Source organism: Gobio gobio (assembly GCF_949357685.1).
Source record: "Gobio gobio genome assembly, chromosome: 6".
In the NCBI taxonomy this organism is placed as follows: Eukaryota; Metazoa; Chordata; class Actinopteri; order Cypriniformes; family Gobionidae; genus Gobio; species Gobio gobio.
In genome coordinates this window covers 16,026,132-16,053,034 of record NC_137102.1, presented here as the reverse complement: position 1 = coordinate 16,053,034, position 26,903 = coordinate 16,026,132, and the positions used below count along the sequence as shown (strand labels likewise).

The window sequence follows — 26,903 nt, the reverse complement described above, 5'->3', positions numbered from 1 at the left end:
CAAGAAACTTTATTGTGGATCTTACCCTCCAGCTATTGTTTCTGATTCAAGATTTTGCGGTCTGAACATGACAATCCAATGTTACTGGTGGACGCTTCATGATGAAGATATGAGCTGCATGATATTGGAAAAACTGACATTGCAATATTTACTTTTTTGCAATATATATATACACAGTATATTAGGGATGCAACAATACAGTTAGTCCACGGTTCAATACATACCTTGGTTTTTAACCACGGTTTTCGGTTCGGCTCGGTTTGGTTCTGATGGCTTGTCACATTATTGTTTTGCTATTCTATTCTTAGGCGACAGGAACAGCAAGAGGTTAAGGAGAAAAAAGACTATTTTTTATTGCAATACTCTTTCTTTATTTAACTTAAAAGAATTGAAAAACCTTACTTAAACTTAAAACTTTACTTTAAAAAAAACCTTGTACACATTCCGAGTGTATTGTATAATATAAAATAAAGATTTATAAAGATTTACACTGGCAGCTCAGAGCAGTACAGCAGCATTTAAGTATGAAATTGAATGAATAAATGTAAAAATAAAACACAACATAGACTTCACTATAAAGTCTGCTAAATGACTAAATGTAAATGTAAATGTATAAAATATACATCGATTCTTAGCTACTGTATTCGTTTTTCAGTCAAGAGCAATGAGTGATTTTCTCTTTGTCTTTTGTTGTTGTATTAATATTAAAGGGATAGTTCACTGAAATGAAAATTCTGTCATCGAGAAATGAATCCAGGTTGGAACAATATTTGAGTGAGTAAATAATGACATAATTTTAGAGGTGAACTGTCCCTTTAAGGACAGCGCTGCTGTCACTTTAAGACCTGCGTGCATCTAATATACAGACACGCCGATTTTAATTTCACTTTAGACATAACCGACAGTGTTTATGTTAACCTTGTGTGTATTTGACAGTATTAGCACAGTAAGATGACTACTTAGTCCAGTAATCACGTGTTTGACAGGCGTTTAGTGCGCGCGCTTGGAAAAGAGCATGTTAAAACAGTGCAGAAGCACGTGAATGAAATGTTTAACCGGCAAGGTTTCAAAACGCGAATAACTATAGTGTTCCGTGAGTATAACTCCACCACTAACGTGTGATGCGAATGTATGTCGCGTTGTTCAGTATTGGGATGGGGCAAAATATATAATTTGTAGAAAAATAATTAATTAAATGCAAAACTGAAAAAAAACCCCGCAATTAACAAGCGCGTATTGAACCGTGAATGCCGTACCGAACGGTTCAATATTATATTGAGAATTGTGGCATCCCTAATATATATATATATATATATATATATATATATATATATATATATATTGCTATATGAAGAAATACATGAAAGTTTATTTTTCAAATAAAAATAGAGTACTTAATAAAAATCATTTTATTGTACAGTACAACTGTAAAATTACAATACTAATATTTACGTCTTAAAGGGTTAGTTCACCCAAAAATTAAGCTTCTGTCAAATAATTTCTCACCCTCATATCGTTCCAAATCCATAAGACCTTTGTTAATTTTCAGAACACAAATGAAGATTATTTTGATGAATTCTGAGAGCTTTCTGTCCCTCCATAGACTGCTACGCAACTGACACTTTGACGCTGAAAAAAAGTTCATGAAGAGATCGTAAAACGAATCCAAATCCAAAATTTGATGAGCAGAGTGAATTTAGGCTTTTATTAACATAACATTCATCAATTCACACATCAGTTGTGGTAAATGGCAGCTCAAGCATGTTCTCTTGACTTGAGAAAACCAATGAGGTTCCTTCTCGTGTGTTACGCAGTACGTTCGAGCTTCCGCAAGAACCAATGAGGTTCCTTCTCCTGTTACGCAGTACGTTTGAGCTTCCGCAAGAACCAATGAGGTTCATTCTTGTGTGTTACACAGCACATTTGAGCTTCCGCAAGAACCAATGAGGTTCATTCTCCTGTTATGCAGTACGTTTGAGCTTCCACAAGATCCAATGAGGTTCATTCTTGTGTTACACAGCACATTTGAGCTTCTGCAAGAACCAATGAGGTTCATTCTTGTGTTACACAGCACATTTGAGCTTCTGCAAGAACCAATGAGGTTCATTCTTGTTACACAGCACATTTGAGCTTCTGCAAGAACCAATAAGGTTCATTCTTGTTACACAGCACATTTGAGTTTCTGCAAGAACCAATGAGGTTAATTCTTGTGTGTTACGCAGCATCCGAAAGAGGTTTGTTCTTGCGCGTCAAGCAGGTAAATTCCAGTTGTTCATCATATAAAGCCTAAAAGACTAATTTTACAATCTCAATGAACTTTTTGAAGCGCCAAAGTGTCAGTGTCAGCTGTCCATGGAGGGACAGAAAGCTCTCAGATTTAATCAAAAAGATCTTCATTTGTGTTCCGAAGATGAACGAAAGTCTTACGTGTTTGAAAAGGCACAAGGATGAGCAATTGATGACAGAAATTTCCATTCATCCATTTTTGGATGAACTATTCCTTTAATTCCAAGTTCTTTCAAACATTAAACCGTCAAGTTTTTATTTTGACGGCTGCAATGCCAATCTAGAGTCAGTAGCAAAGCTGCTTTAAGGTAGGCCTCCATGGTTAGCAAAAAATAAATAAAAAGTGTAACGCTGCGGTACACAGGGAAAGAGACCAGAGGCCTTTTTTTTTGTTGAATGGATGCCAATGGAGGAGAGGCTTCACTACACTGAATAAACTGCTTTAGTGGGAAAACAGCTTATCATTTAATGAATCGACAGCCTATCGGCTAATCTTCAACATGTTTGCCATTAAACATTCGATTTGGATTGATCTATTTTTAGAGTTTACACTGAAAAAATGCTGTTTTTTAAGAGAAGTCACAGACAATTCTGCGGCAGGTAGGATCCAGTTTATGGCGCTTCTCATTCATTTCGATCATATCTGCAAACAGCGATTGACTGACGCACTACTCCGAAATAAATTAACGTCAAGGCTGTAATGTGATTGGTTATCAAGTCATGCGTAATCCAGGTTGGCTGTTACAATTTCTCAAATGGTAGAGCCACAGACCCTTGTATATCCCTATAATCACGATAGGGATTTTATTTCGATATATTGTGCAGCCCTAATCTGAACAAGTTTCTTTTTGTGCTGAGGAACATGAGGGGATGATATGTGGTGCATTGGAGGAAAATAGCCACCAGTATGGGCCGTGGGAGGGATGTGGGCAGCAAGCATTTATAACAAGGCTGGCAAACCACACACACATACATGCGCACACACACACACAGACACACACACACACACACACTAAATCTTGTCAGAGGGTAGCAACCAGAATGTTCTACGGTCTACAGAGAGAAGACAGAAAAACCCAAAAGAGAGGAAAAAGAGAACTGTGCAAGCTATCTGTGGAGACGGGGTGATCAGGGACGGCAGTGCCAGGGACCCGAGTGCCCAGAGGAATGAAATGCTTGAGCGAGGAGAAAAAAACAGCACCTTTGGGCTCGCAGAAGAGATTGAGAGCACATTAAGATTTCCAGAAGCATAATGGAGGGTTGGCCAGCAGATGTCTGCGAGTGCAAGTGTGTGTGCATGTCCATCTGTGCATAGGTCACTGGTGGCGAGGCTAAAACATAGTGGCTAACAGCAGGGAGCACGGTCAAGGGAAGGTAGAAAAGCATTAGCGGAGCGCAAGGGCCAGAGGCAGGTGCCTGGCCCTGAAACAGATGCTGCTTGTAAGAACTTAATGTCCTCACAGAGGGGAGCTCAGCGGCGCTGGGAAGGCCTATGACAGCTTATTAAAGGCCTCTGGCTGACAAGTGTTTGTAAGCTTGGCTTTCAAGGCTCCAAGCTCAGGGCTCGCGCTTCACTGGTGCTTTGAATGCAGGAAGAGAGGCACCTCTAGCTAGACATGTCTGAAACCCTTTTCCTCGAAATCCGGGAAGAATCGGACCCGGTGAGGCTAGGGACACTTATGAGACGCATCAATCTCATGGAGAGGGCATTGAATCTGAGCCTGGGATCACTCACTGCGCACACACACACACACACACACACACACCCGGCCAGTCTCTAAAACATGGAAAACACACATGGTACGACTGAAGGTTAATTATATATGTCAATGAATATGTTACGGTAGTAATATATGAAGCTCAGGACGCGAACACATCTGAAACACAGCACATGCAGTGTAAAGAAAGGCACGGACGCAATATCTTGTCCACCGCAGACAATATCACATGCAAGGAGGATCTATAAATATAAATCAAGCAGGGAGGGAAAGTACTTTGTCCTGCAGATTGTAGTATGACTGTTTTCAGCACCACTGACAGCTCCGGATGCTGTGGGGATTGTCATATCACTGATTCTTGAGCACTGAGAAGTAGAAGTATGTGTATCAAAATAATTATTTTGGATTAATAAAAATTGTTCCCTTTCGTTCAGTCACTACGACGTAACGTTAGTGACTAACGAATGCGGGTTTCGCTTAGAAGCCTATCAACTTCGAGTTTTGAGAAAACGCCCAATGGCGTGCCAATGCCATGGGGCATGCGGAATTTGCATACGTAGCTCCGCCTCACTGCGTGAGTATATAAGGAAGTACGAGGCAATATCGCATTATGTTTCTGCTTTCGGAGCCAAGAGTACCTACCTCTTCACTCCTACAGCCTTCTGAGACTCTGTCAGCTTCTTCGAGACGAGCAGCTTTCCAGTCGGTGTTGGTGTGACGGCGCGTTCCAGTGATCGCATACTTCCTGCCTGCTGATCTGTGCAGTGGTCTGCATCCAGCTGGTGTGTGTTTCCCTGGGCGCTTCGGCATCGACTGTGAAGTTTCCTCTCATAAAAGAGCTTGCACGTGACGCGTCCTTTTCAGGATGTTTCGTCCGTGCACTTCTGGGTGCGGTAGATCGCTTTTTTCTTTCGACGGGCACGAGCGCTGTGTGACGTGTTTGGGCTTTCAGCACGCTCAGGCAGCGCTCGTGGATGACTCATGTTCTCTCTGCGGGAACCTGGCCATCTCAGTGCTACGATCGAGACTCCGTGAATTCCGTGCTGATGCCGGAACGAGAGTCCCCTCCGTCCCCCCCCAATCTGCGGTCTCCTCTGGAGGCGGCACTTTGGCTGGTGACCAGGGTGATCTGAGGGTGACGGTGTGGAATAAAGCTCCGACGCTAGTTCCTCGGCCCACACCCCCCTCTCAGGCACTTGACCCGGCCCGCGCTCAGGCGTCTACATCGGGGCCGGCTCCTGCTGTCCCGACTGTGGCGTTTGGCGCGGCGGAGGAGGAAGTGATGTCTATCGCCGCATCACAAGGTGGGCTGGAGTCATCTGAGGATGAGGATTCGGCTGTGCTGCCACCTTCGGGTGTCCCAGCATTGCCCGAGTCGGACCCAGAGTTGACAGCCATGCTCTCTCGGGCCGCCGCAGCGCTTGGACTGGAGTGGAACCCTCCGCCTCAGCCCGAGCGTTCGCGGTTGGATGATTGGTTTTTGGGGGCGGCGCGTTCGGACACCCGTCCGGCCGCTCCTCCAATACCTTTCTTCCCCGAGGTGCATGAAGAGGTCGCGCGTTCCTGGAAGGCCCCGTTGTCTTCCCGTGAACGTTTGGCGGCCTCTTCCGCCTTCACCTCTCTCGATGGAGCCGCGGCTCATGGGTACACTGGGGTCCCCCCAGTCGAACGTTCTGTTGCGATGCAACTGTGTCCACAGAGCGCTTCGTCCTGGCGTGGTGACCCAAAGCACCCCTCCAAGGCCTGTAGGTTTTCGTCATCTCTGGTGGCGAAGTCCTATAGAGCTGCGGGGCAGGCCGCCGCTTCTTTGCATACCATGGCAACTCTTCAGGCTTACCAAGCCAAGTTGCTGTGCGATATGCACGAGAGAGGGGCTGATCCAGGGCTCAGCAATGAGTTGCGTGCCGCCACCGACCTCGCTCTCCGGGCGACGAAGGTGACCGCGCGCTCCCTGGGTCAGGTGATGTCCACAAATGTGGTCCAGGAGAGACACTTATGGCTCACCCTGTCTGATATGCGCGACGCCGAGCGAACACGTTTCCTCGACGCCCCCATATCACAGGATGGGCTATTCGGCGGAGCGGTCGAGAGCTTCGCCCAACAGTTCTCGGCCGCTCAGAAGCAGACTGAGGCAATAAAATACATCCTGCCCCGGCGGTCAGCTGCTGCCTCCACCCCACCGCCCGCGCAGGTGCCTCAGCCTGCTCGCCGCCGAGGACGTCCTCCCGCGGCTTCCTCCGCCTCTGCGCCACCCAAGCAGCAGCCTCCACCCGGGCCGCGCAGAGGCAGCCGCAGGAAGGCGTCCCAGTCCGCTCCAGCCCCGCAGCCCGCGAAGAAACGCCAGGCTAAGCGGCGCTCCTGATGCGGACGGCTCAGGGATGGGCAGTTCTTTCCAGGAGACGGCGGCAGGGCCGCTCCTTCCCCCGGTGGAGGGCCGGGGGAGAATCTTTTGTTCAGCTGCTGGCCCCCGGGTCAGCAGCACCCTAATGTGGTTAAAGAAAGAACTGACAAACCCATCCCTGAGCCCCCAGAGATCGGTGACGGCAGTGCGCGCCACCCTCGGGTCACGCCACTCTCGTCCCTCTCTGTCGCCAGCCCCCTGGCAGAGCAGACCCCCGTGGAACGCGAGTCCTTCCCTGGTCTCCTCTGTCAGGGCGCAGCCGTTAACCGTGCTCCGACCCGGGGACGCCCAACAGCCTCCCCTGTCCGCGCCGGTAACGCTGCCTCGCTGCCCCACCCGGGGTACGCCTACTGTCCGTATGACCCCGTTGGTGCAGTCTCTGGAAGCCTGGCTTCAGCTTCCGGGGCTGTCCCGCTGGGTTGCCCGGACCGTCAGGCTCGGCTACGCGATTCAGTTCGCGCAGGCTCCTCCCCGTTACAGGGGAGTCCGCTATACCGTGACCGGGGCCCATGCCCCCGTCATGCGTGCGGAGATTGCCACTCTACTGGCGAAGGGTGCGATCGAGCCTGTCCCTCCAGCCGAAATGAGGTCGGGGTTCTACAGCCCCTACTTCATTGTACCCAAGAAAACCGGTGGGTTACGGCCAATCCTGGACCTTCGCATCTTGAACCGATCCCTTCACCGGCTTCCGTTCAAGATGTTGACTGCGAAACGCCTTTTCGAATGCGTTCGTCCGGACGATTGGTTTGCAGCGATCGACCTGAAGGACGCCTACTTCCATGTCTCCATCCTTCCTCGACACAGACCGTTCCTACGGTTTGCTTTCGAGGGGCGGGCATACCAGTACGCAGTTCTCCCATTCGGGTTATCTCTGTCCCCTCGCGTCTTCACGAAGATCGCCGAGGCAGCCCTTGCGCCCCTTTGGCAGCACGGGGTCCGCATCCTGAACTACCTCGACGACTGGCTCATACTAGGCCACTCTCGAGAGCAGGTTTGCGGACACAGAGATCTGGTTCTCCACCACTTAACCCGTCTGGGCCTTCGGGTCAACTGGGAGAAGAGCAAACTCTGCCCAGTGCAGAGGATCTCTTTTCTCGGTATGGAGATCGACTCGGTCGCCATGTACGCGCAGCTTTCGAGCGAGCGCGCGCAGTCTCTGCTGACTTGCCTCCGACAAATCGAGAGCAAGAATGCGGTTCCACTGAAACTTTTTCAGAGGCTCCTGGGGCATATGGCATCTGCAGCCGCGGTAACGCCGCTCGGATTGCTTCATATGAGACCGCTTCAGCACTGGCTTCGCGATCGAGTCCCGAGATGGGCATGGCAGTCTGGCACGCTCCGGATCCAAGTGACTCGGGCCTGCTTACAGACACTCACCCCGTGGTCGAACCTCAGCTTTCTACGGGCCGGTGTGCCCTTAGAACGAGTTTCCAGGCATGTTGTCGTATCGACGGATGCCTCTGCCACGGGCTGGGGTGCCATGTGCAATGGACAAGCAGCCGCGGGCTCCTGGACAGGACCCCAGCGTCTCCTGCATGTCAATTGCCTCGAGTTGCTGGCAGTACGGTTCGCCCTGCACCGCTTCCGAGCGTTGCTGAAGGGTCAACATGTGCTCGTCCGGACAGACAACACGGCCGTAGTAGCGTACATCAACCACCAGGGCGGTCTACGCTCCCGCCGCATGTCTCAACTCGCCCGCCATCTCGTCTTATGGAGTCAGAAGCGCCTGAGGTCCCTTCGTGCTGTCCATATTCCGGGAGTCCTGAACCACGCAGCCGACGAGCTCTCGCGGTTTCAGCCTCTCCCGGGAGAATGGAGACTCCATCCCCGGACGGTTCAGCTGATTTGGGAACAGTTCGGCGACGCACAGGTAGACCTGTTTGCCTCCCACGACTCTTCCCACTGCAGCCTGTATTATTCCCTGACCGAGGGCACGCTCGGCACGGATGCACTGGCGCACAGCTGGCCGCGGGGCCTACGCAAATATGCGTTTCCCCCAGTGAGCCTACTCGCACAGCTTCTGTGCAAGATCAGGGAGGACAAGGAGCAGGTCCTTTTGGTCGCCCCGTACTGGCACGGCCGGACCTGGTTCCCCGAACTCATTCTCCTTGCGACAGCCCCTCCCTGGCCTATTCCTCTGAGACCGGACCTCCTTACTCAGAGACGGGGCACCCATTGGCACCCGCGTCCCGACCTTTGGAACCTCCACGTGTGGCTCCTAGACGGGACCCGGCAGGTTTGAGTGGCCTACCACCTACGGTGGTCGCCACCATCACTTCCGCTAGGGCAGAGTCCACTCGGCATGCCTATGCGTTGAAGTGGAACCTCTTCGTCACCTGGTGCTCTTCCCGCCAAGAAGACCCCTGGAAATGTCCGATCGGGTCCGTGCTTGAGTTTCTCCAAGAGGGGCTGGAGCGAAGGCTGTCTCCCTCCACCCTCAAGGTATATGTGGCCGCAATATCTGCCCACCACGATCTCTTGGAGAACAAAAAGGTAAGTCAGCACGACCTGGTCATCAGGTTCCTGAGGGGAGCTAGGAGACTGAATCCTCCTCGCTCTCCTCTCGTACCCTCTTGGGACCTCGCAGTAGTACTAACTGCTCTGCAGAGACCTCCCTTTGAGCCTTTGCGGTCGGTCGATATTAAGACGGCTCTGCTGACCGCATTGGCCTCAGTCAAGAGGGTCGGGGACCTGCAGGCATTTTCGGTTGACGAAGCGTGCCTGGAGTTCGGGCCGGCTAACTCTCACGTGATCCTGAGACCCCGGCCTGGATATGTGCCCAAGGTTCCCACCACTCCGTTCAAGGACCAGGTGGTGAACCTGCAAGCGCTGCCTTTGGAGGAGGCAGACCCAGCCTTGGCATTGCTCTGTCCAGTACGCGCTCTCCGCGCCTACGTAGACATGACGCAGTGTTTCAGGACCTCAGACCAGCTCTTTGTCTGTTATGGTGGAGAGCGGAAGGGAAGTGCTCTCTCAAAGCAAAGGCTGTCTCACTGGATAGTGGACACCATTGCTTTGGCTTACCAGCAGCAAGGCCGACCATGTCCCCTTGGTGTGAGGGCACACTCCACCCGGAGTGTGGCTTCCTCTTGGGCTCTAGCGCATGGCGCCTCGCTAGCAGACATCTGCAGAGCTGCAGGCTGGGCGACACCCAACACATTCGCCAGATTCTACAATCTCCGAGTGGAGCCAGTGTCCGACTATGTACTCGCCCCCCCGAGGGGCCGGTGATGGACCAGGTTCAGGTGTCTTCGCTTGCTCGCCACTCCACTCCACGGACTGGATACGTGCGATATTTTCCTCAGGTGAGCTCCCCGAGAGCCCTGAGCTCCTCCAGCACTGTCGACGCCGACATCAGTTCAGTCTGCCCTCTCGAGCCCAGACCCTCATGTCCGGCCAGGTGCCCCATGTGCATGGTTCCCTCCGGCGACCCCCACATGTGTATTTCACCGTAAGTCTCCGCAGTGAGCGGGTTTCTTCCCTTGGCGTGTCCCCGCCACCCCTAGGGTTAAAAATCCACCTTCGGCTGGTACCCTAGAGATCTTCCATATGCAGCCCTCTCCGGGTCATATGTGTCTCTTAAGTCCTCCCCACGGGTAGGCATCTTGGCATTCCCTCACTGGGATATGCTTCCCAGTGTACCTTGGTAATCCTGTGTTAAGTGGGAGTCCTTCGTCCGTACTAGTCTTACGACAGGGAACTCACACTTACGCAGGGCGCTGGAAGACGGCTGAGTGGCGGGATTATATTGGGACCCCCATTCGTTAGTCACTAACGTTACGTCGTAGTGACTGAACGAAAGGGAACGTCTCGGTTACGGATGTAACCCTCGTTCCCTGAGGAGGGAACGGAGACGTAACGTCCCCTTGCCACATCAGCTGTGTTGCCTGGAACGCAGGAGTTCAGTCTTGGCTCCTCAAGCAGGTAACATAATGCGATATTGCCTCGTACTTCCTTATATACTCACGCAGTGAGGCGGAGCTACGTATGCAAATTCCGCATGCCCCATGGCATTGGCACGCCATTGGGCGTTTTCTCAAAACTCGAAGTTGATAGGCTTCTAAGCGAAACCCCCATTCGTTAGTCACTAACGTTACGTCTCCGTTCCCTCCTCAGGGAACGAGGGTTACATCCGTAACCGAGACGTTTTTTTTCCTTGCCTATAAACTTTAATCTATCTGTGTAACCTTGTTGACTTCATAGTAGGTATAAAAAATAGTGCTGTCAATCGATTAAATTAACTAGATTAACCACATATTTTTCATAATATAAGTTTTTATAAGTTTTAACATTTTTATGATATAATAATTTTACAGTTAATCTCCAAATGAATGTAGAAAAAACATAAAGACAGTCTATTTTAAATACTTGTTTAATGGCATTTTTTTTATGAATGAAGGCCAATATCACTGATACTAATACAGATACTGATTTTTTTCCAATTTTAATTATAGCCATACGATATTAGAGTATAATTGAAAGCTATCAATATTTTAACATTTATTAAGCTTAAAAAATTTAACAACTTATGTCATATTTACCTGTGCCCTTTGAAATATAAGTTATCAAACAGTCTGCATTGCATAAATGATAAATTAAATATAGTTTAATCCTTATTAAAGTTACAAAAGTTCCGTAGTCAAGATCAGTGAGTAATTTTCTCTGTTACCTTTGTTCTTTGATTAACATTAATGACAGACAGCATTAGTGGCTGCTGTCACTTTAAGATCTGCCGCTGCTGCACGTCTCGGATCTCACGCACGTCACATTTTCTCAAAACTCTTTACGTTCAATTAAGACTTTATTTAACTCATTTAAGACTGCTTTTATGAGGATACTCGACAGTTTGGCATAATTGTGAGTGTTATCGTTTGTTCAAGCGCGAAAGAGAACTCAATTCTGGTGTGCTGTTTGTGTGTGTGTCACATAGACAGGACATTCACAGACAGCGCGTTCTCTTTTGTCTTGTCACGCTTGAATGGGTTAAAGAGGGGTTTTGGCTTTAGAGTAATTTTGGCATCATGCAATCAAATTTGTTTGTGTGGTATCCCGAAAACGGTTTTGTCTATCGACATGAAATCCATCACTTTTTGACGCCATTGGTTTGAAGAGGATACGATTAGATTTTTGGTGAAAACGGTCTAGGAGGAGTTAAAAAAGTAGGATTTGAAAGAAAATCAAAATGGCGGACAGGAAGTTCAGCCGACTACGGCAAAATTGGTATCTCGGCATGACCGAGATTCATTACAATAGGCTAATTTAATCAAAAGTTATTAGCATTTTTGGAAATTTTATTATAACTTAGGACCACAAGGTGGCGCAGCCTCAAAACTTTTTGAGTACAGTCAGTACCTGGTGCCGAAGACACATACTAACATTCGTAATGATACGCCAAAACATTCATAAAATACAGTATTTTATGACAGAATTAAAAATGGCCCACGCCGAAAATTGGGTATCGTTCGACTCGGCATGCTGCATCGAATCTAAAGATTTGGAGTGTTATGATTTTTGGCCAAACCGTTCAGAAGTTATAAGCAAAAATTAAACATTTTAATATCCAGACCACTAGGTGTCACTGTGCCAAAACTGTGCAGGTAGCCTCAGGTTATGGTTGTCATAACACACACCAAGTCACTAAAGTCAGAATTAAACTTTACTAAAGTGTTGTGGAGATATAGCCTCACTTTGATTTTGGCGTGCTCTTCTGCAAATTCGTTCACACGTTATTTGAGAATGGTTTGACAAATCAACTTGAGTCTATCAGAGGAATTTCTAGCCCTTACGGTTCAAAAGTTATTAGCACAAATGTAAGTGAAATTTTGGACATTTGGTGGCGCTAGAGGGAGTTAGAGACTCCAAATTCGTTATAGTGACAGTTCAAACGGTCCTCTACCTGTGTGCCAAATTTCATAACATTCCTGCAAGAGGCTCTAAGCCATAGACTCAAGAGCAGAAGAAGAAGAAGATAAAAAAAGTTATCTTTTCTCTTGTCACGCTTGAATGGGTTAAAAGCATTTGCATGAATAAGAGCATGATCATATAATGTAAAGCTAGCCAAAGGATGACAGAAAAAACGGATGCTGCTTTAATTGCGTTAAATATTTTTAACGTGTTAAACTGAAAATAAATGAATCCTATACGTTAACGTGTGAACGTTGACAGCACTATTTTTAAACGACTCTCCTCCTTCTGTCAGGATAAAGCAATTACATAAAAAGATACCATTAACACAATATAATTATACTATGATATAATAACAATATATTCTATTCTATATAAAGCATTAAGTTATAATCTGTGAACACATGGCTTTAGAGGGTGTGAGTCATGATGTAATATCATAATTTTACTCAAATAAAATGGTACATCTGTGTTAGAACAGTCTAGTCAAATTAATCACAGTGGAAATGTTACCTTTTTTAAAATGAATAACAGGTACATTTGAACATGTTTTGTCCTGTGTCTGAAGAATCAGTGATAAACACATCACAACCACAGTGGCTCAAAGCTGTAGCACAAACATTTGGCATTAATCATAAACAAACTCTAGTACAGAACAATATGTAGTTCAGATAAAAAGAGAAATCCAGCTACGCCTGAAACGAAACAATACAAGTTCTCCAGCATCCGCGCTCGGAGAGAGAAACTGTTTAACATTAGCATATTTACATCTTTGCGAGTTGATTTCTGTCTTTGTAAAATGTAAATGAGTTTCCCCTCCGACAGTGCTGTGTCCAGATAGAGCTGCATTAGCCCAGTGTGCCGTACGCTCCAGGGTTCAAAGAGAGGGCCATGCTCCCTGATTAAATACCCAACAGTATGGGGCTGCAATCATACATTTTTGTACCGGTGCACAATTTCCTACTTATTCTCATACAATCAACGAGACCTCCCCCTGTTCCCCACAGCAGAAGCAGGAGAGACAGAAACATACAGATGGGAGGGGGGTGGAGCGGAGGGGGTGATCAAGACAAGGAAAAATAAATAGGAAGCAAAGACACAGAGAGAGAGACAGACAGACGGAGAAAGCCAGCGATAGAGAGAGCACGAGAGAGCGTGTGGCAAACAGTGTGATTAAATGATATTGCCTTGCGTTAGTTCACACAGAGGTTAGCTGCCAGGAGGCAGCAGGCTGTGATTAGCTTCATATATGTGTGTGTGTGTGTGTGTGTGTGTGGTAGCGCAGGGCTCGTTTAGAGCCTCTGCAGGAGCACAATGGCTTTGTGTCCTGTTTGAGGGGGAAAACAGCTCCTGCTCTCCTCACAACCATAACAAAGCTGAAGGGAGATGGAGAGGTATAGGGTGCCATTAGATGCCACCTTATGATCTGCTCTGTCCATTTCTTTTCATTTGAATGTCTTATATGATCTCCCCTCTGAAAAACACACAGCTTGGGTGCGGAGATGTGGTGGGCACATGCTCCCTCACCAATGCGAAGTGGCTCTTATGCAGGTGACCTGAGTTTCAGTCTAGCTTGTGCCATTTCCGGATTCACCTTCCATCCAGTCTGCCTGTGATTTCCTGTCACCTCACCACTGTTCTTGCAGAAGAAGTTGTAAAAGCTCTGAATAAAATATCAGCGTGGTCTTAAAGGAATTTGCCTTTTCTCGCTTGCGTAAAACATACAGCTTCAGAGTCGTTTTGGCATCATGCAATCAACGAAAATGGAAAATCAACGAAAACAACCCTAACTTTTTGCCGCCATTGGTTTGAAGAGGATACGATTCGATTTTTGGTGAAAAGGGTCTAGGAGTAGTTAAAAAAAGTAGGTTTTGAAAGAAAATCAAAATGGCGGACAGGAAGTTCAGCCGACTATAGCAAAATTGGTATCAATGTTCTCGGCATGACCGAGATTCATTACACTAATTAATCAAAAGTTATTAGCATTTTTGGAAATGTCATTATAGCTTATGACCACAAGGTGGTGCAGTCTCGAAACTTTTTGAGTACTGTCAGTGCATGGTGCCGAAGACACATACTGAGATTTGTAACGATACGCCAAAACATTCGTAAAATACAGTATTTTACGACAGAATTCAAAATGGCAGACGCCCAAAATAGCTGATATGGGAAAATTGGGTATCGTTCGACTCGGCATGCAGCATTAAATCTCAAGATTCAGAAAAAATTTAATTTTTTTCATATCTCCTGACCACTAGGTATCACTATGGTGATACTAGGTATCACCTCAGGTTATGGTTGTCATAACACACACCAAGTTCACTACAGTCAGAAAGTGTTCGCTCTTCTGCAAATTTGGGCCTATCAGAGGAATTTCTAGCCCTTATGGTTCAAAAGTTATTAGCACAAATGTAAGTGAAATTTTGGATATTTGGTGGCGCTAGAGGGATTGAGTTAGAGACTCCAAATTTGCTATGGTGACAGTTCAAATGGTACCAAGAAGAAGAAGAAGAAGAAGGAAGAAGAAGAAGATAAAACGGAAGAATAATAAGAATGCCAACGAATACAATATGTGCCCACGCACCTTCGTTGCTTGGCCCCTAATAACAATAATCAAATTATTATCCCAAATTGTGCAGCCCTTTGATCAACTCATTTATTGTAAAGATCTGAAGGGTTCATTTACAAACAGGATGCTCCGACTTGGAGATCTATTTAGATATTTAGAGAATAATGACTTTCTGTCTGTTTCAGTCACACAAAGATATCATATAGTCTATAAATGTGTTTTGCAGAGGAAAGAAAATCATATGGGTTCGGAACAACATAAGGGTGAGTTAATAAAAACATATTTTTTGTTTCTGAAATGAGGATATTTTTTTTCAGCAGTGCAGTTTATGTGTTGTCTTACCTGTCCACAGGCCAGTCCCATACCTCTCTCTCCCATGCCATGAGGACAGGACAGGTTCAGCTCCAGAGCATCAGCTTTAGAGTCCTGTTGAGCACAGAAGAATCAAGGATCATTGCACTGCAAAATTACATCTTACCAAAGCTGAAATATGACACAATTTCATGCAAAAGAAACAAGCAAAGTGCCCTTCCAAGATGCATTTGAGACTGATAGCAATCCGACCACTCAAACAAGCTGGGAGGTGGTTTAAGACACATACAGGATGAGACTCGGCCACAAACCTAAACATCATGCAATCGTGGATGAGACACATGGATGCAGCAAGCACAAAACTCAAACCCTAACTGCCATAGTGTGTGAAGAGAGCTTTGCTATATTTCCATTCACTCAGAAATAGTAGATAGAATTGATATCCATTTTGAATTTATGTGGCCAAGTGTAAATTTAAGTGCAATCCAATCAATCAACATCATAAATGTTTTAACCCTTCAATACTTCATAAAAAGGTCACAAATGACATACAGTGTATGAATTTCCTTAGCGAAAAAACATTTTAAAGGCCCACTGACGCACCCTGAAACAGGAAGATAGGGCGGGACATATCAAGAAGCTCCTCCTCTTTTTTAAAACAGCCAATAGGGTTTTGTTTATACCACAGTTTGACTGGAGCCTTTCAGCTCGGTAAAGCCGCAGTTTCCTCCTAATCTCTAACCGTTTCTCATCATAATCTCCTCCACATCGCTTTGAAATACAGCATTTCTGTGCAGAATTCAAATGGGTCCGATATGTTTTGTCTGCGCTGACTCGCGCATTTGATCCGCTCTGTGCGCTCGTGTCTCTGAAACGGAGCAGTGTGTGTGCGCTGCGGTGGTGCGTGTGAAACTAACATGAAACCAGACTTATTTCGCCTCAACTGAAAGCATATTTACACCATTTACATCCATTTTAGAGGAAGTGAGAGACTGCAAGTTTTAAATGCTTGCTTATATCTCCTAAATGCGAATTTTGTCATTGTTTTGGAACACACCAGCTTATTCATAACCTTAAGGCTAACATATTCATACCTAAAACTAAAAAACTTACATTTTGATTTCAGGGGGCCTTAAAGACGTAAAAATAAAGTGATCAAAATAAAGATGTGGGCACTTCCTTATGAAAAATAAAATGATCATAAATAAATTTGTATATACTAAAGTGTCTAAATACTTTTTTGGGGCCACTGTAACAGCAAGAGCCTCCAAGAAGCTGCACAAAGAAAAAGAGACAAATCTATAACAAAAAGAAAAAAACACCTTGAGCACTTCCCAGCATTCAAAAAGCATAAAATGCTGTTCTTAAAATAGACCCAGAAGAACTCTTTGACATGTCAAAGCTGCCACAGAGTCGTCTTAAAAAAAAAGAAAAGCAGAAAAAAAGGCAGCACAGGTGGATGGGGAGCGGGTGAGTGAGCGAGGGTGCTGGAAGTGGGAAAGCATTCAACAGGCAATTACGCTCTGGCGGCCGTTCTGAACCGCACTGAAATGGGGAGAGCCAGAACGATTTCTCCGCTACACACCCTACAAACCTGCTGCTTCAGACACACAGCCATGGCTTTCCTAAAGCCTGACAGCCATTAGAGAGAAGAGGGAAAAAAGAAGGAGAGAGAGAGGGATAGTCAGTGAGAGTGAGCGAGCGAGCGATTTGGCTGGGTTTGAGAGACACAAAATGACAGACAAGGCAGGCAGGAGACAGAACTGTGCAAATCTACTCCAAGGTGTGCTGATATAAGCTGCATAATATATTATATGGCCAAAAATATGAGGACATCTGCTTTGTAAACATTTCATTCCACAAATGATGGAGAATAATATGATGCTGGTCCGTAGTGCAATAACGCACTTCTCTGGGAAGGGTTTCCAATCAATGCTGGAATTTTTCAGTGGAATTTTTAAATGTTTCCTTCCAGCATCCACTTGAACATTACTGGGGTGTTGTACTGATGTTGAGCGATACAAATTTTGAATAATATTTAAAAACACAAAATAAAACAACACTTTTTAAAACATATTTTATACATTTGTGGTAATTTCATCTACATTTTTTACAATTTTACACTGTAATGAAATGATATTATGAAATATTATAAAAATGTACATTTTCTAATATACTATAAAATGTAATTCATTAATGTGATGGCAAAGCTGAATTTTCGAAATATATAATAAATATAATACAATATAATATAATATAAAATAATATAATTAATATAATATAATATAATATAATATAATATAATATAATATAATATAATGTAATGTAATGTAATGTAATGTAATGTAATGTAATGTAATGTAATGTAATGTAATGTAATGTAATGTAATGTAATGTAATGTAATGTAATGTAATGTAATGTAATGTAATGTAATGTAATGTAATGTAATGTAATGTAATGTAATGTAATGTAATATAATATAATATAATATAATATAATATAATATAATATAATATAATATAATTAATATAATATAATATATACACTACCATTCAAAAAACGTTCAAAAAATGTGAATTTTGTCAATGTTTTGGAACACACCAGCTTATTCATAACCTTAAGGCTAACATATTCATAACTAAAGCTAAAAAAACTTACATTTTGATTTCAGGGGGCCTTTAAAATGATTATGTATATATATATATATATATATATATATATATATATATATATATATAGTGATCAAAATAAAGACATAAAAATAAAGTGATCAAAATAAAGATGTGGGCACTTCCTTATGAAAAATAAAATGTGCTCCAAGGTGTGCTGATATAAGCTGCATAATGTATTATATGGCCAAAAATATGAGGACATCTGTTTTGTTTTTGTTTTTTAGATTTTTTTAATGCTGAATTTTCATGATCCTTCAGAAATAATTATAATATGTTGATTTGGTGCTCAAGAAACAATATTATATTGTTTAATATTTTTGTGGAAACATCTTTGATGAATACTTAGTTTAAAAGAACAGCATTTATATGAAATAGAAATCTTTTGTAACATTATAAATGTCTTTACTATATGTACTGTATGTACATAAATATCTACTGTATGTACATAATAATATACATTTATACTCTGTGTGTATATGTCTTTGTGTGTAATTTATATTGCATGTGAATGTGTTATAACTTATACACTTAAAAACTAACCTAAACCATGAAAAAACAGCCCTGCGCTATTCTTATTCCTCCTCCATCAAACTTTTCAGCTGTCTATATGCATGCGTGGAAGGTTGGGAATGTGAGTCGCCCTCTCAGTCAGATTCAGATTCTCACATCAGTCCGATATCCGTTTGTCAGACTACCAGATGGTGAAGAGTGAGTGATTAATCAGAGAATGCATTTCCACCGCTCCCGAACCCAATAGTGACGAGCTCTTCGCCACTCCAGCTGATGCTTGCCGCTGCTCGTGGTGATCTTAGATTTGTATGCAGCGGCATGGCCACAGAAACCGAATTTATAAAGCCCCTGATGAACAGTTCTTGTGCAGTTCTGTGTTTCCAGAGGCTGGCGGACTCAACAAGGAGATTCGCAACCAAGGACAGATGATATTTGCACACAATGCACCTTAATATTCAACTGCCCCTTTCTGCATTTTCCCGCAACTTGTGGGAAAGATGGCGTCCTTGGACAGATTCTGGACAGAAGTCATTCTATTAGTGAATCCTAACAATGGCATGGGTGAAAACAAGAGCATCACCTGTGTGTAATGAGAAAGAGCTTTTGTGTACCACATATAAGAGAAAACTTCAAAGCTGATTTCTACTATCCAGAAAGTACATCACATCAAAGCTCCCCACTTGAACAGAAAACAAAAGCCAACTGTTGCGCTCGTCGAAGATAAGTACTTGCATCTATAGTAGGTTTCCATTTGTAAGTCCAGATGATTTCAGGCTTCACAACACAAGGACCAGGCTTTGAGATGTGGCTTACCTGCAGGACTCCGAAAAACGTTGTTTGTGTGTGTGTGTGTGTGTGTGTGTGTGTGTGTGTGTGTGTGTGTGTGTGTGTGTGTGTGTGTGTGTGTGTGTGTGTGTGTGTGTGTGTGTGTGTGTGTGTGTGTGTGTGTGTGTGTGTGTGTGTGTGTGTGTGTGTGTGTGTGTATGTGAGTGAGTGAGACAGAGTGAGTGGGGGATGTCTAGATACGCTCCATTAGACAGCCAGAGGCCTCAACACAAACACTGATCAGACCTGACATTAACTTTGACAAGAACTAACCACTCCAGTGTGATCAAAGCCGTGCTGCCCTGCCCAATCCAGCTCATAGCTACATCAAGGCACATTTGATAGACAATTCTGTTGGGCCCTTTAAAAGAGAGCACTTCTTTAATGAATTAATTAATGATCACCATGAAGAAATTTCTCGGACTCTTCTCTCAGCCAAAGCAAGAATACGCGAGGCTTCGTAACCACAGAAAGGGCCGCACTCGTATCTTCTGTGTCTTTGAAAGTTTCATAAAAGCACAGTGTTGTTAGGAAAGGCGAACATGACTCATGACTTCTAAGCCAGAATCCAAACAGCCAAAATCCAGTGAAAATCAGAGTACTGTTTACTCTTGGTATTAAAGGGTTGGTTCACCCAGTCTCCTACGCAGTTTACGTTGTAAATAGTGCAACGCTTTCGGATTCTACGGCAGCCGATTCTGCACCATGACGCATGTGTGTGATGATGAAGAGAGCTGCACTGTTTTTACAATGTAAACTGCGTAGGAGACTGGCACAGGCTAGAACGAAATTGTTGAATAAACTTGTTCTTTTTGTTTGTTTTTGCGCACAAAAAGTATTCTCGTCGCTTCATAAAATTAAAGAGTAACTTCAGGGATTTAGCATTAAGCTTTGTATTTAAACTGGGTCATTTATGCAGTAGAAATATGAAATTATTTTTGAATTTGATGCCTTCTAGACTGAGAAAAGACAGAAAATGTATTTTTGTCTCATGTGGATGAAAGACAACAACTCCCAGAATGCACTTGCTTCGCTGCCCTACGTGGCCACTCCATACACCGTCGTTTTGATCTTCATAGTAATACAATAATTTTCGTTCAGTTAGAGAATAAACACTACCATTAAAAACTGAACGTGTCTTTTCAAAAAAGTGTGAGTGAGCCAAACGAAAGTCACGTCACAGATGCAGCGGTGTCAGATTTCCTCAGCAGTGTCAGATTTCCTTTATCACGAAGAGCTGGGGCAACGTTAAGCGCCAGTCTGGCACATTTTCAGATCGCATATGGAAGCTAAACTATCACAGGAATTCATTGAAAAGTTGAAACACTCACTTAACTCTGCAGCGCTCCGTTATTATGATTGTCTGTGTGGCCGTCTGTGTCTTACATTCTTTGCATGAGATCTCTCCCCTATGGGCGGGTTCTACATCTAGTGGCTGTAGTTTTAGCCTCTGGCCAAAAAATCCTCCGATGATGCAAAATAACGATATTTGCGTCACCGGAGGAATTTTTCCAGAAATAAAATGCATAATTCTCTCGTCTCAGGGGGATATGAGGGGGGAAAGTACCATAATTTGAATATACTACCGGTTTTCTACTGATACAAAGCCTAATGCTAAATCACTGAAGTTACCCTTTAAGGTTGAACCACTGGAGTCACATGGACTATTTTAATGATGTTTTCACTACCTTTCTGGGCCTTGAAAATGTTAAAGGAACACTCCACTTTTTAAAATAGTCCTAATTTTCCAACTCCCCTAGAGTTAAACAGTTGAGGTTTACTGTTTTCGAATCCATTCAGCCGATCTCCGGGTCTGGCGGTAGCACTTTTAGCATAGCTTAGCATAGATCATTGAATCTGATTAGACAGTTTTAGCATCTCACTCAAAAATGACCAAAGAATTTCTATTTAAAACTTGACTCTTCTGTAGTTACATCGTTTACTAAGACTGAAAAGTTGCAATTTTCTAGGCCGATATGGCTAGGAGCTGTACTCTCATTCCTGCGTAATAATCAAGGAACTTTGCCGCTGTACCATGGGTGCAGCAGGTGCAATAATATTACGTAGCACCTGAAAATAGTCCCCAGTACGCTCCCTGTGCAAGCAGGTTGTTGCTTGATTTTCAATTATCATTATTTTATATCATATTAAACAGACAGATATACTATGTGTAAATAGGGCCAAATGTGGGTTGTTTTGTAATGTGTATTATATCACAGGCATGTTGAGGAGGAAGAAGATTGTTATAATGATACAACAGTAGAGAATGACTTAAATGATTGTACATGAAACTTCCCACTAAACTCCCTCACAAACGTCTTCCTTATTCGCCTTGAAGCTCACCGTCACGCCAGCCTCCTCATTGCATGAGCCAAATCTTCTCCTGGGTTTTTCTCAATGTAAACGCACGTGTGTGGGATCGTTGAGCGTTGTGCGTGTGAGGGCGTTGAGGAGTTAAACAGGAAGGTACGAGAGCATACGACACCTCAATTAGAGCACCAGCAGCAGTAAGTGCTAGTGATGGCAGGGTCCTGTCCAAATCAACACTTGTTGTTTACATACAGAACGAAACAGTTTCAGTGGGAATTATAACGCCTCCGAGGACACAGATATCCGTCGGCTGCAATAACACCAGTCTGCAGAAACGCTCAAGTATATGTCAAACAAGAAACTCCATTGCATTTGTGAATTTTAGGAAGAGGTTGCATGTTGCATGTGCTTCACTCTTGCCTTGTTAGTACACAGACTGTCAAAACCTGTTGGGTTTAAAGGGATAGTTCACACCAAAATAAAAAGGTTTATCATTTACTCATCCTGTCTGAAACCTGTATAATTTCGACGCACCGGAGCCACCATGGAGGTTTCACGACCGCCAAATGAATGCGTGACCAGGGCTGAAATACGATACAACATTGCTGTCATGTAACAAAGTTGCAGCTGTGGTCACGCAATACATTTTACAGGGTTGAAACTTAAATGTCTTACAGGCAGAATGGGAAAAGTTAAAGCTGTTTTTATGCAACTATTAAAAAATGAATATATAATATTGTCATTTAATTTACTGGAACAGCCTACTGATACCAGTTTTTAACACAGAAAGAGTGTACTAGTGGATCTAAACCGAACGTTGCAGACAGCAGGTCTGTTCAGTTAAAGTTGCAGACAGCAGTGAAAGAAACAAGGTAAATAATATGCAATATTACATACACTATATTGCCAAAAGTTTTGGGGGACGTCTGCCTTTACATGAACTTTAATGACATCCCATTCTTAATCCGTAGAGTTTAATATGGAGTTGGCCCACCCTTAGCTGCTATAACAGCTTGAACTCTTCTGGGGAGGCTTTCCACAAGATTTAGAAGTGTGTTTATGGGAATTTTTGACCATTCCTCTAGAAGCGCATTTGTGAGGTCAGACACTGATGGACGAGAAGGCCAGGCTCGCAGTCTCCGCGCTAATTGGTCCCAAAAGTGTTATATCAGGTTGATGTCAGGACTCTGTGCAGGCCAGTCAAGTTCCTCCACCCCAAACTCACTCATCCATGTCTTTATGGACCTTGCTTTGTGCACTGGTGCACAGTCATGTTGGAACAGGAAGATGCCATCCCCAAACTGTTCCCACAAAGTTGGGAGCATGAAATTATCCAAAATGTCTTGGTATGCTGAAGATTTAAGAGGTCCTTTCACTGGAACTAATGGACCAATCCCAGCCCCTGAAAAACAACCCCACACCATAATCCCCCCTCCACCAACTTTGCACGTGGCACAATGCAGTCAGGCAAGTACCGTTCTCCTGGTAACCGCCAAACCCAGACTCGTCCATCGGATTGCCAGACAGAGAAGCGTGATTCATCACTCCAGAGAACACGTCTCCACTGCTCTAGAGTCCAGTGATGGCGTGCTTTACTCCACTGCATCCGATCCTTTGCTTTGCACTTGGTGATGTAAGGCTTGGATGCAGCTGCTCGGCCATGGAAACCCATTCCATGAAGCTCTCTACGCACTGTTCTTGAGCTAATCTGAAGGCCACACGAACTTTGTAGGTCTGTCGCTATTGAGTCTGCAGAAAGTTGGTGACTTCTGTGCACTGTGCGCCTCAGCATGCGGTGACCCTGCTCTGTGATTTTACATGGCCCACCAGTTCGTAGCTGAATTGCTGTTGTTCCCAATTGCAACCTATAACGGTACCACGCTTGAATTCACTGAGCTCCTGAGAGCGACCCATTCTTTCACAAATGTTTGTAGAAGCAGTCTGCATGACCAGGTGCTTGATTTTATATATCTGTGGCCAGTGATTGGAACACCTGAATTCAATAATTTGGAGGGGTGTCCCAATACTTTTGGCAATATAGTGTATATTCGGTAAAGGCCCATTCACGCTTACTATAATAATTCATACTATATTTGCAACCACACCAGGGGACGATATTTTTCTGTTTATTCTATGCATGCGCTGCAGTTTTGTTGTCTGCGCTTTAAATGCTCGAGCTCTTTAAAGCAAGATGGATTCTGATTGGCTGTCAAGGTTTTTATCGTCCATCAACTGGAGCTCTGAAAATAGCTCCGAAAGTGATTCCAACTATACTGTATAATTTCTCTGTGCCAATATTGTCATAGTTGTGGTGTGGACTCTGCTATGCTTTTATATTTAGATTTTTTTTTAGAATCTTTATCATTATCTTTATAGTTATCTTTCTAAGTGTGAACCTTAACAGTTTACAATATGGTTGCTTTTGGAAACATGAGTTATTATATTGTATTATTTTATATTATAATATATTATATCATATTATATATTGCTGTATGGATCACTTTTATGAAATGTATATAGTGCTTTTTTGTAATTTTGGAGCTCAACAGCCAGGATTCTCATTAATTTTGATTGTATGGAGAAGTAAGAAACGACAAGTAACCTTAAGCTTGGGAAAGGCGCTTTAGATAAAACGTATTATTATAAATAAGTTGAAGTGAGTAAATGATGAAAAATGTTCATATTTTGTTGAATTATCCCTTTAAATCAAGCCTTTGTTTAGCCACTAGATAAAGAAAAGCACACTTAGTCTGTCAGGATCAGTGTGATTATTATAGAAGATCGGGTTCGTTCAAGCTATGGCAAACATACATTTTATAAAGTTTTACAACTTCTCATTCACAGTTTGTGAGCACAGTTTGCTTCTGTCACCCAAAAGGCTGAAATCCAATGACACAGTATCTAATGCAAATTTAATGTAAAAGCCTCTTTCCACAGAACCAATGAGGCTTTACATTATGAATATGGATGCGACTGTGTTTGTCACTGTGTTGAGAATGCGTGTGAAAAACAAATGCTTCTTTTTGCGATATGCTAAGCAAAAACAAAAAACAACAACAACAACAACAACAAAAACGTTCACATTAACAGACTTTCAAACATGTAAATGAAATGGATATCTTGAGGAACAAGATCTTCAGAACATTAACTAATTTCACGGATTCATGTTACATTTACTTTTCACGTTTCCATTAAGCCTGATTACTCTCTGAAGTTGGGAGATGTGTAAGGAGCAAACAGAGCAAACTTGACAAACACACGCCAAGAGAATGGCGGCTTACCTCAGCCATCTTTGCCAGCTCAGTCCAGTCAGCTTGGTTGTAACCGCACATAATACTGGCAATGATAATCTAGACAGAGAAGAAAAGAGTGTGAGGAAGAAGAAAAAAACCTTAGGGAGAATGAAAATGACTGATGATGAAGTGCTATTTCACCTGATGCGCTTGCACAAAATCCACCAATTTTTCTAATCCGCATTTATTTATTTCATTTTTTAACAGCCCAGCTCCTAGCAAAAGCTATTACCCCGTCTTAAACTGTGCTGCTTTATAATTCAGTGCGTTTGCAGATGCCCAGTGGCATGCACGTATTATTAAAACAATAAAAACATCACGCTGACGGCATTATTCAGCTCCTCTGTGGCAAGGCAGGATTTAGCTGTATTACTCTCTCTGTATGCGGAGACACTGTAATCGCACCATAAAGCGGAGAGATATACGCCACGTGTCTCCTCCTTGCCGGGCGCTTTTAAGGGAAACAAATCGGCACAGTGGGTGCTGGGAGGAACGCTTGGCGGCCAAAGCATGTGTTGAAGTTTATGAGTCCATCCATCCTGGATCTCACCGGGACCTGGGGGACCTGTAGCGGCTTTACCCCACCTCCTCTCATTCGCTCACCCCTGGGAGCTCCGCTCAACCGCACATACTGACCACGGCTAGGAAAGCAGCATCTATGTTTTATTGGTGTCAGGAGGATAACTGAGGGCCTGGTCTCTGTCTATAAATGTATATCTGTATATATATATATATATATATATGTATATGCTCTTTTTGCTGTCTTGCATTTAGCAGAAACTCAAGCTTGAGATGAAATGAGTCTGTGAATGCATGAAGGGCATTTTTCTGCTATGGAAGCTTGTTTTTGCCACGGAATAAAAAATAATAATAATTGTTTTGAGATCAAGACTTTTTATCTCACAAGTCTGCCTTTAGTTTCTCCCAATTGCAAATTATAAAATCATAATTGCGAGTTAATCTCACAGTTTTTTTATAGTTACCTACACAATGTGTATCTGTGTATGTGAATAAAAATGTCTTCAAATTATGTTTGAAATTGACATAAGTGTGTATTTTACAAACTGTACACATGAGATGAACAAACTCAATGAGACAACAATAACAAACCACAACAATCCAAAGTTGTTGGTGTATTGTTTTTCTCAGAATTCTGAGTTTACATCTTGCCATTTTGACTTTCTCTAAATTCGTACTGTTTCTTACAATTCCGAGTTTACATCCAATTCTGACTGTTTTTCTTACAATTCCGAATTTACATCCAATTCCGACTCTTTTTCTTACAATTCCGAGTTTACATCTCCCAATTCCGACAGTTTTCTCACAATTCCGAGTTTACATCAAATTCCGACTGTTTTACTTACAATTCCGAGTTTACATCCAATTCCGACTGTTTTACTTACAATTCTGAGTTTACATCCAATTCCGACTGTTTTTCTTACAATTCTAAGTTTACATCCAATTCCGACTGTTTTTCTTACAATTCCGAGTTTACATCCAATTCCGACTCTTTTTCTTAAAATTCCGAGTTTACATCCAATTCCGACTGTTTTACTTACAATTCCGAGTTTACATCCAATTCCGACTGTTTTACTTACAATTCTGAGTTTACATCCAATTCCGACTGTTTTTCTTACAATTCTAAGTTTACATCCAATTCCGACTGTTTTTCTCACAATTCCGAGTTTACATCAAATTCCGACTGTTTTACTTACAATTCCGAGTTTACATCAAATTCCGACTGTTTTACTTACAATTCCGAGTTTACATCCAATTCCGACTGTTTTACTTACAATTCTAAGTTTACATCCAATTCCGACTGTTTTTCTTACAATTCCGAATTTACATCCAATTCCGACTCTTTTTCTTACAATTCCGAGTTTACATCTCCCAATTCCGACAGTTTTCTCCCAATTCCGAGTTTACATCCAATTCCGACTGTTTTTCTTACAATTCCAAGTTTACATCCAATTCCGACTGTTTTTCTTACAATTCTAAGTTTACATTCAATTCCGACTGTTTTTCTTACAATTCCGAGTTTACATCCAATTCCGACTCTTTTTCTTACAATTACGATTTTACATCCAATTCCGACTGTTTTA

The 26,903-nt window shown here is 43.3% G+C and overlaps 1 protein-coding gene across 2 annotated transcripts in view; it reads right to left on the bottom strand.

Moving 5' to 3' along the window:
• The window catches only part of dpydb (dihydropyrimidine dehydrogenase b), a 194,473-nt gene that overhangs the window by 72,252 nt on the left and 95,318 nt on the right, over positions 1-26,903 (bottom strand). For both annotated transcript variants that reach the window (XM_079818480.1, XM_079818481.1), the window contains 2 exons: positions 24,790-24,858; positions 15,221-15,304 (listed from right to left, as the gene is read on the bottom strand). In XM_079818480.1, coding sequence (XP_079674606.1) covers positions 15,221-15,304; positions 24,790-24,858 — 153 coding nt within the window. The remainder of the gene's footprint in view (positions 1-15,220; positions 15,305-24,789; positions 24,859-26,903) is intronic.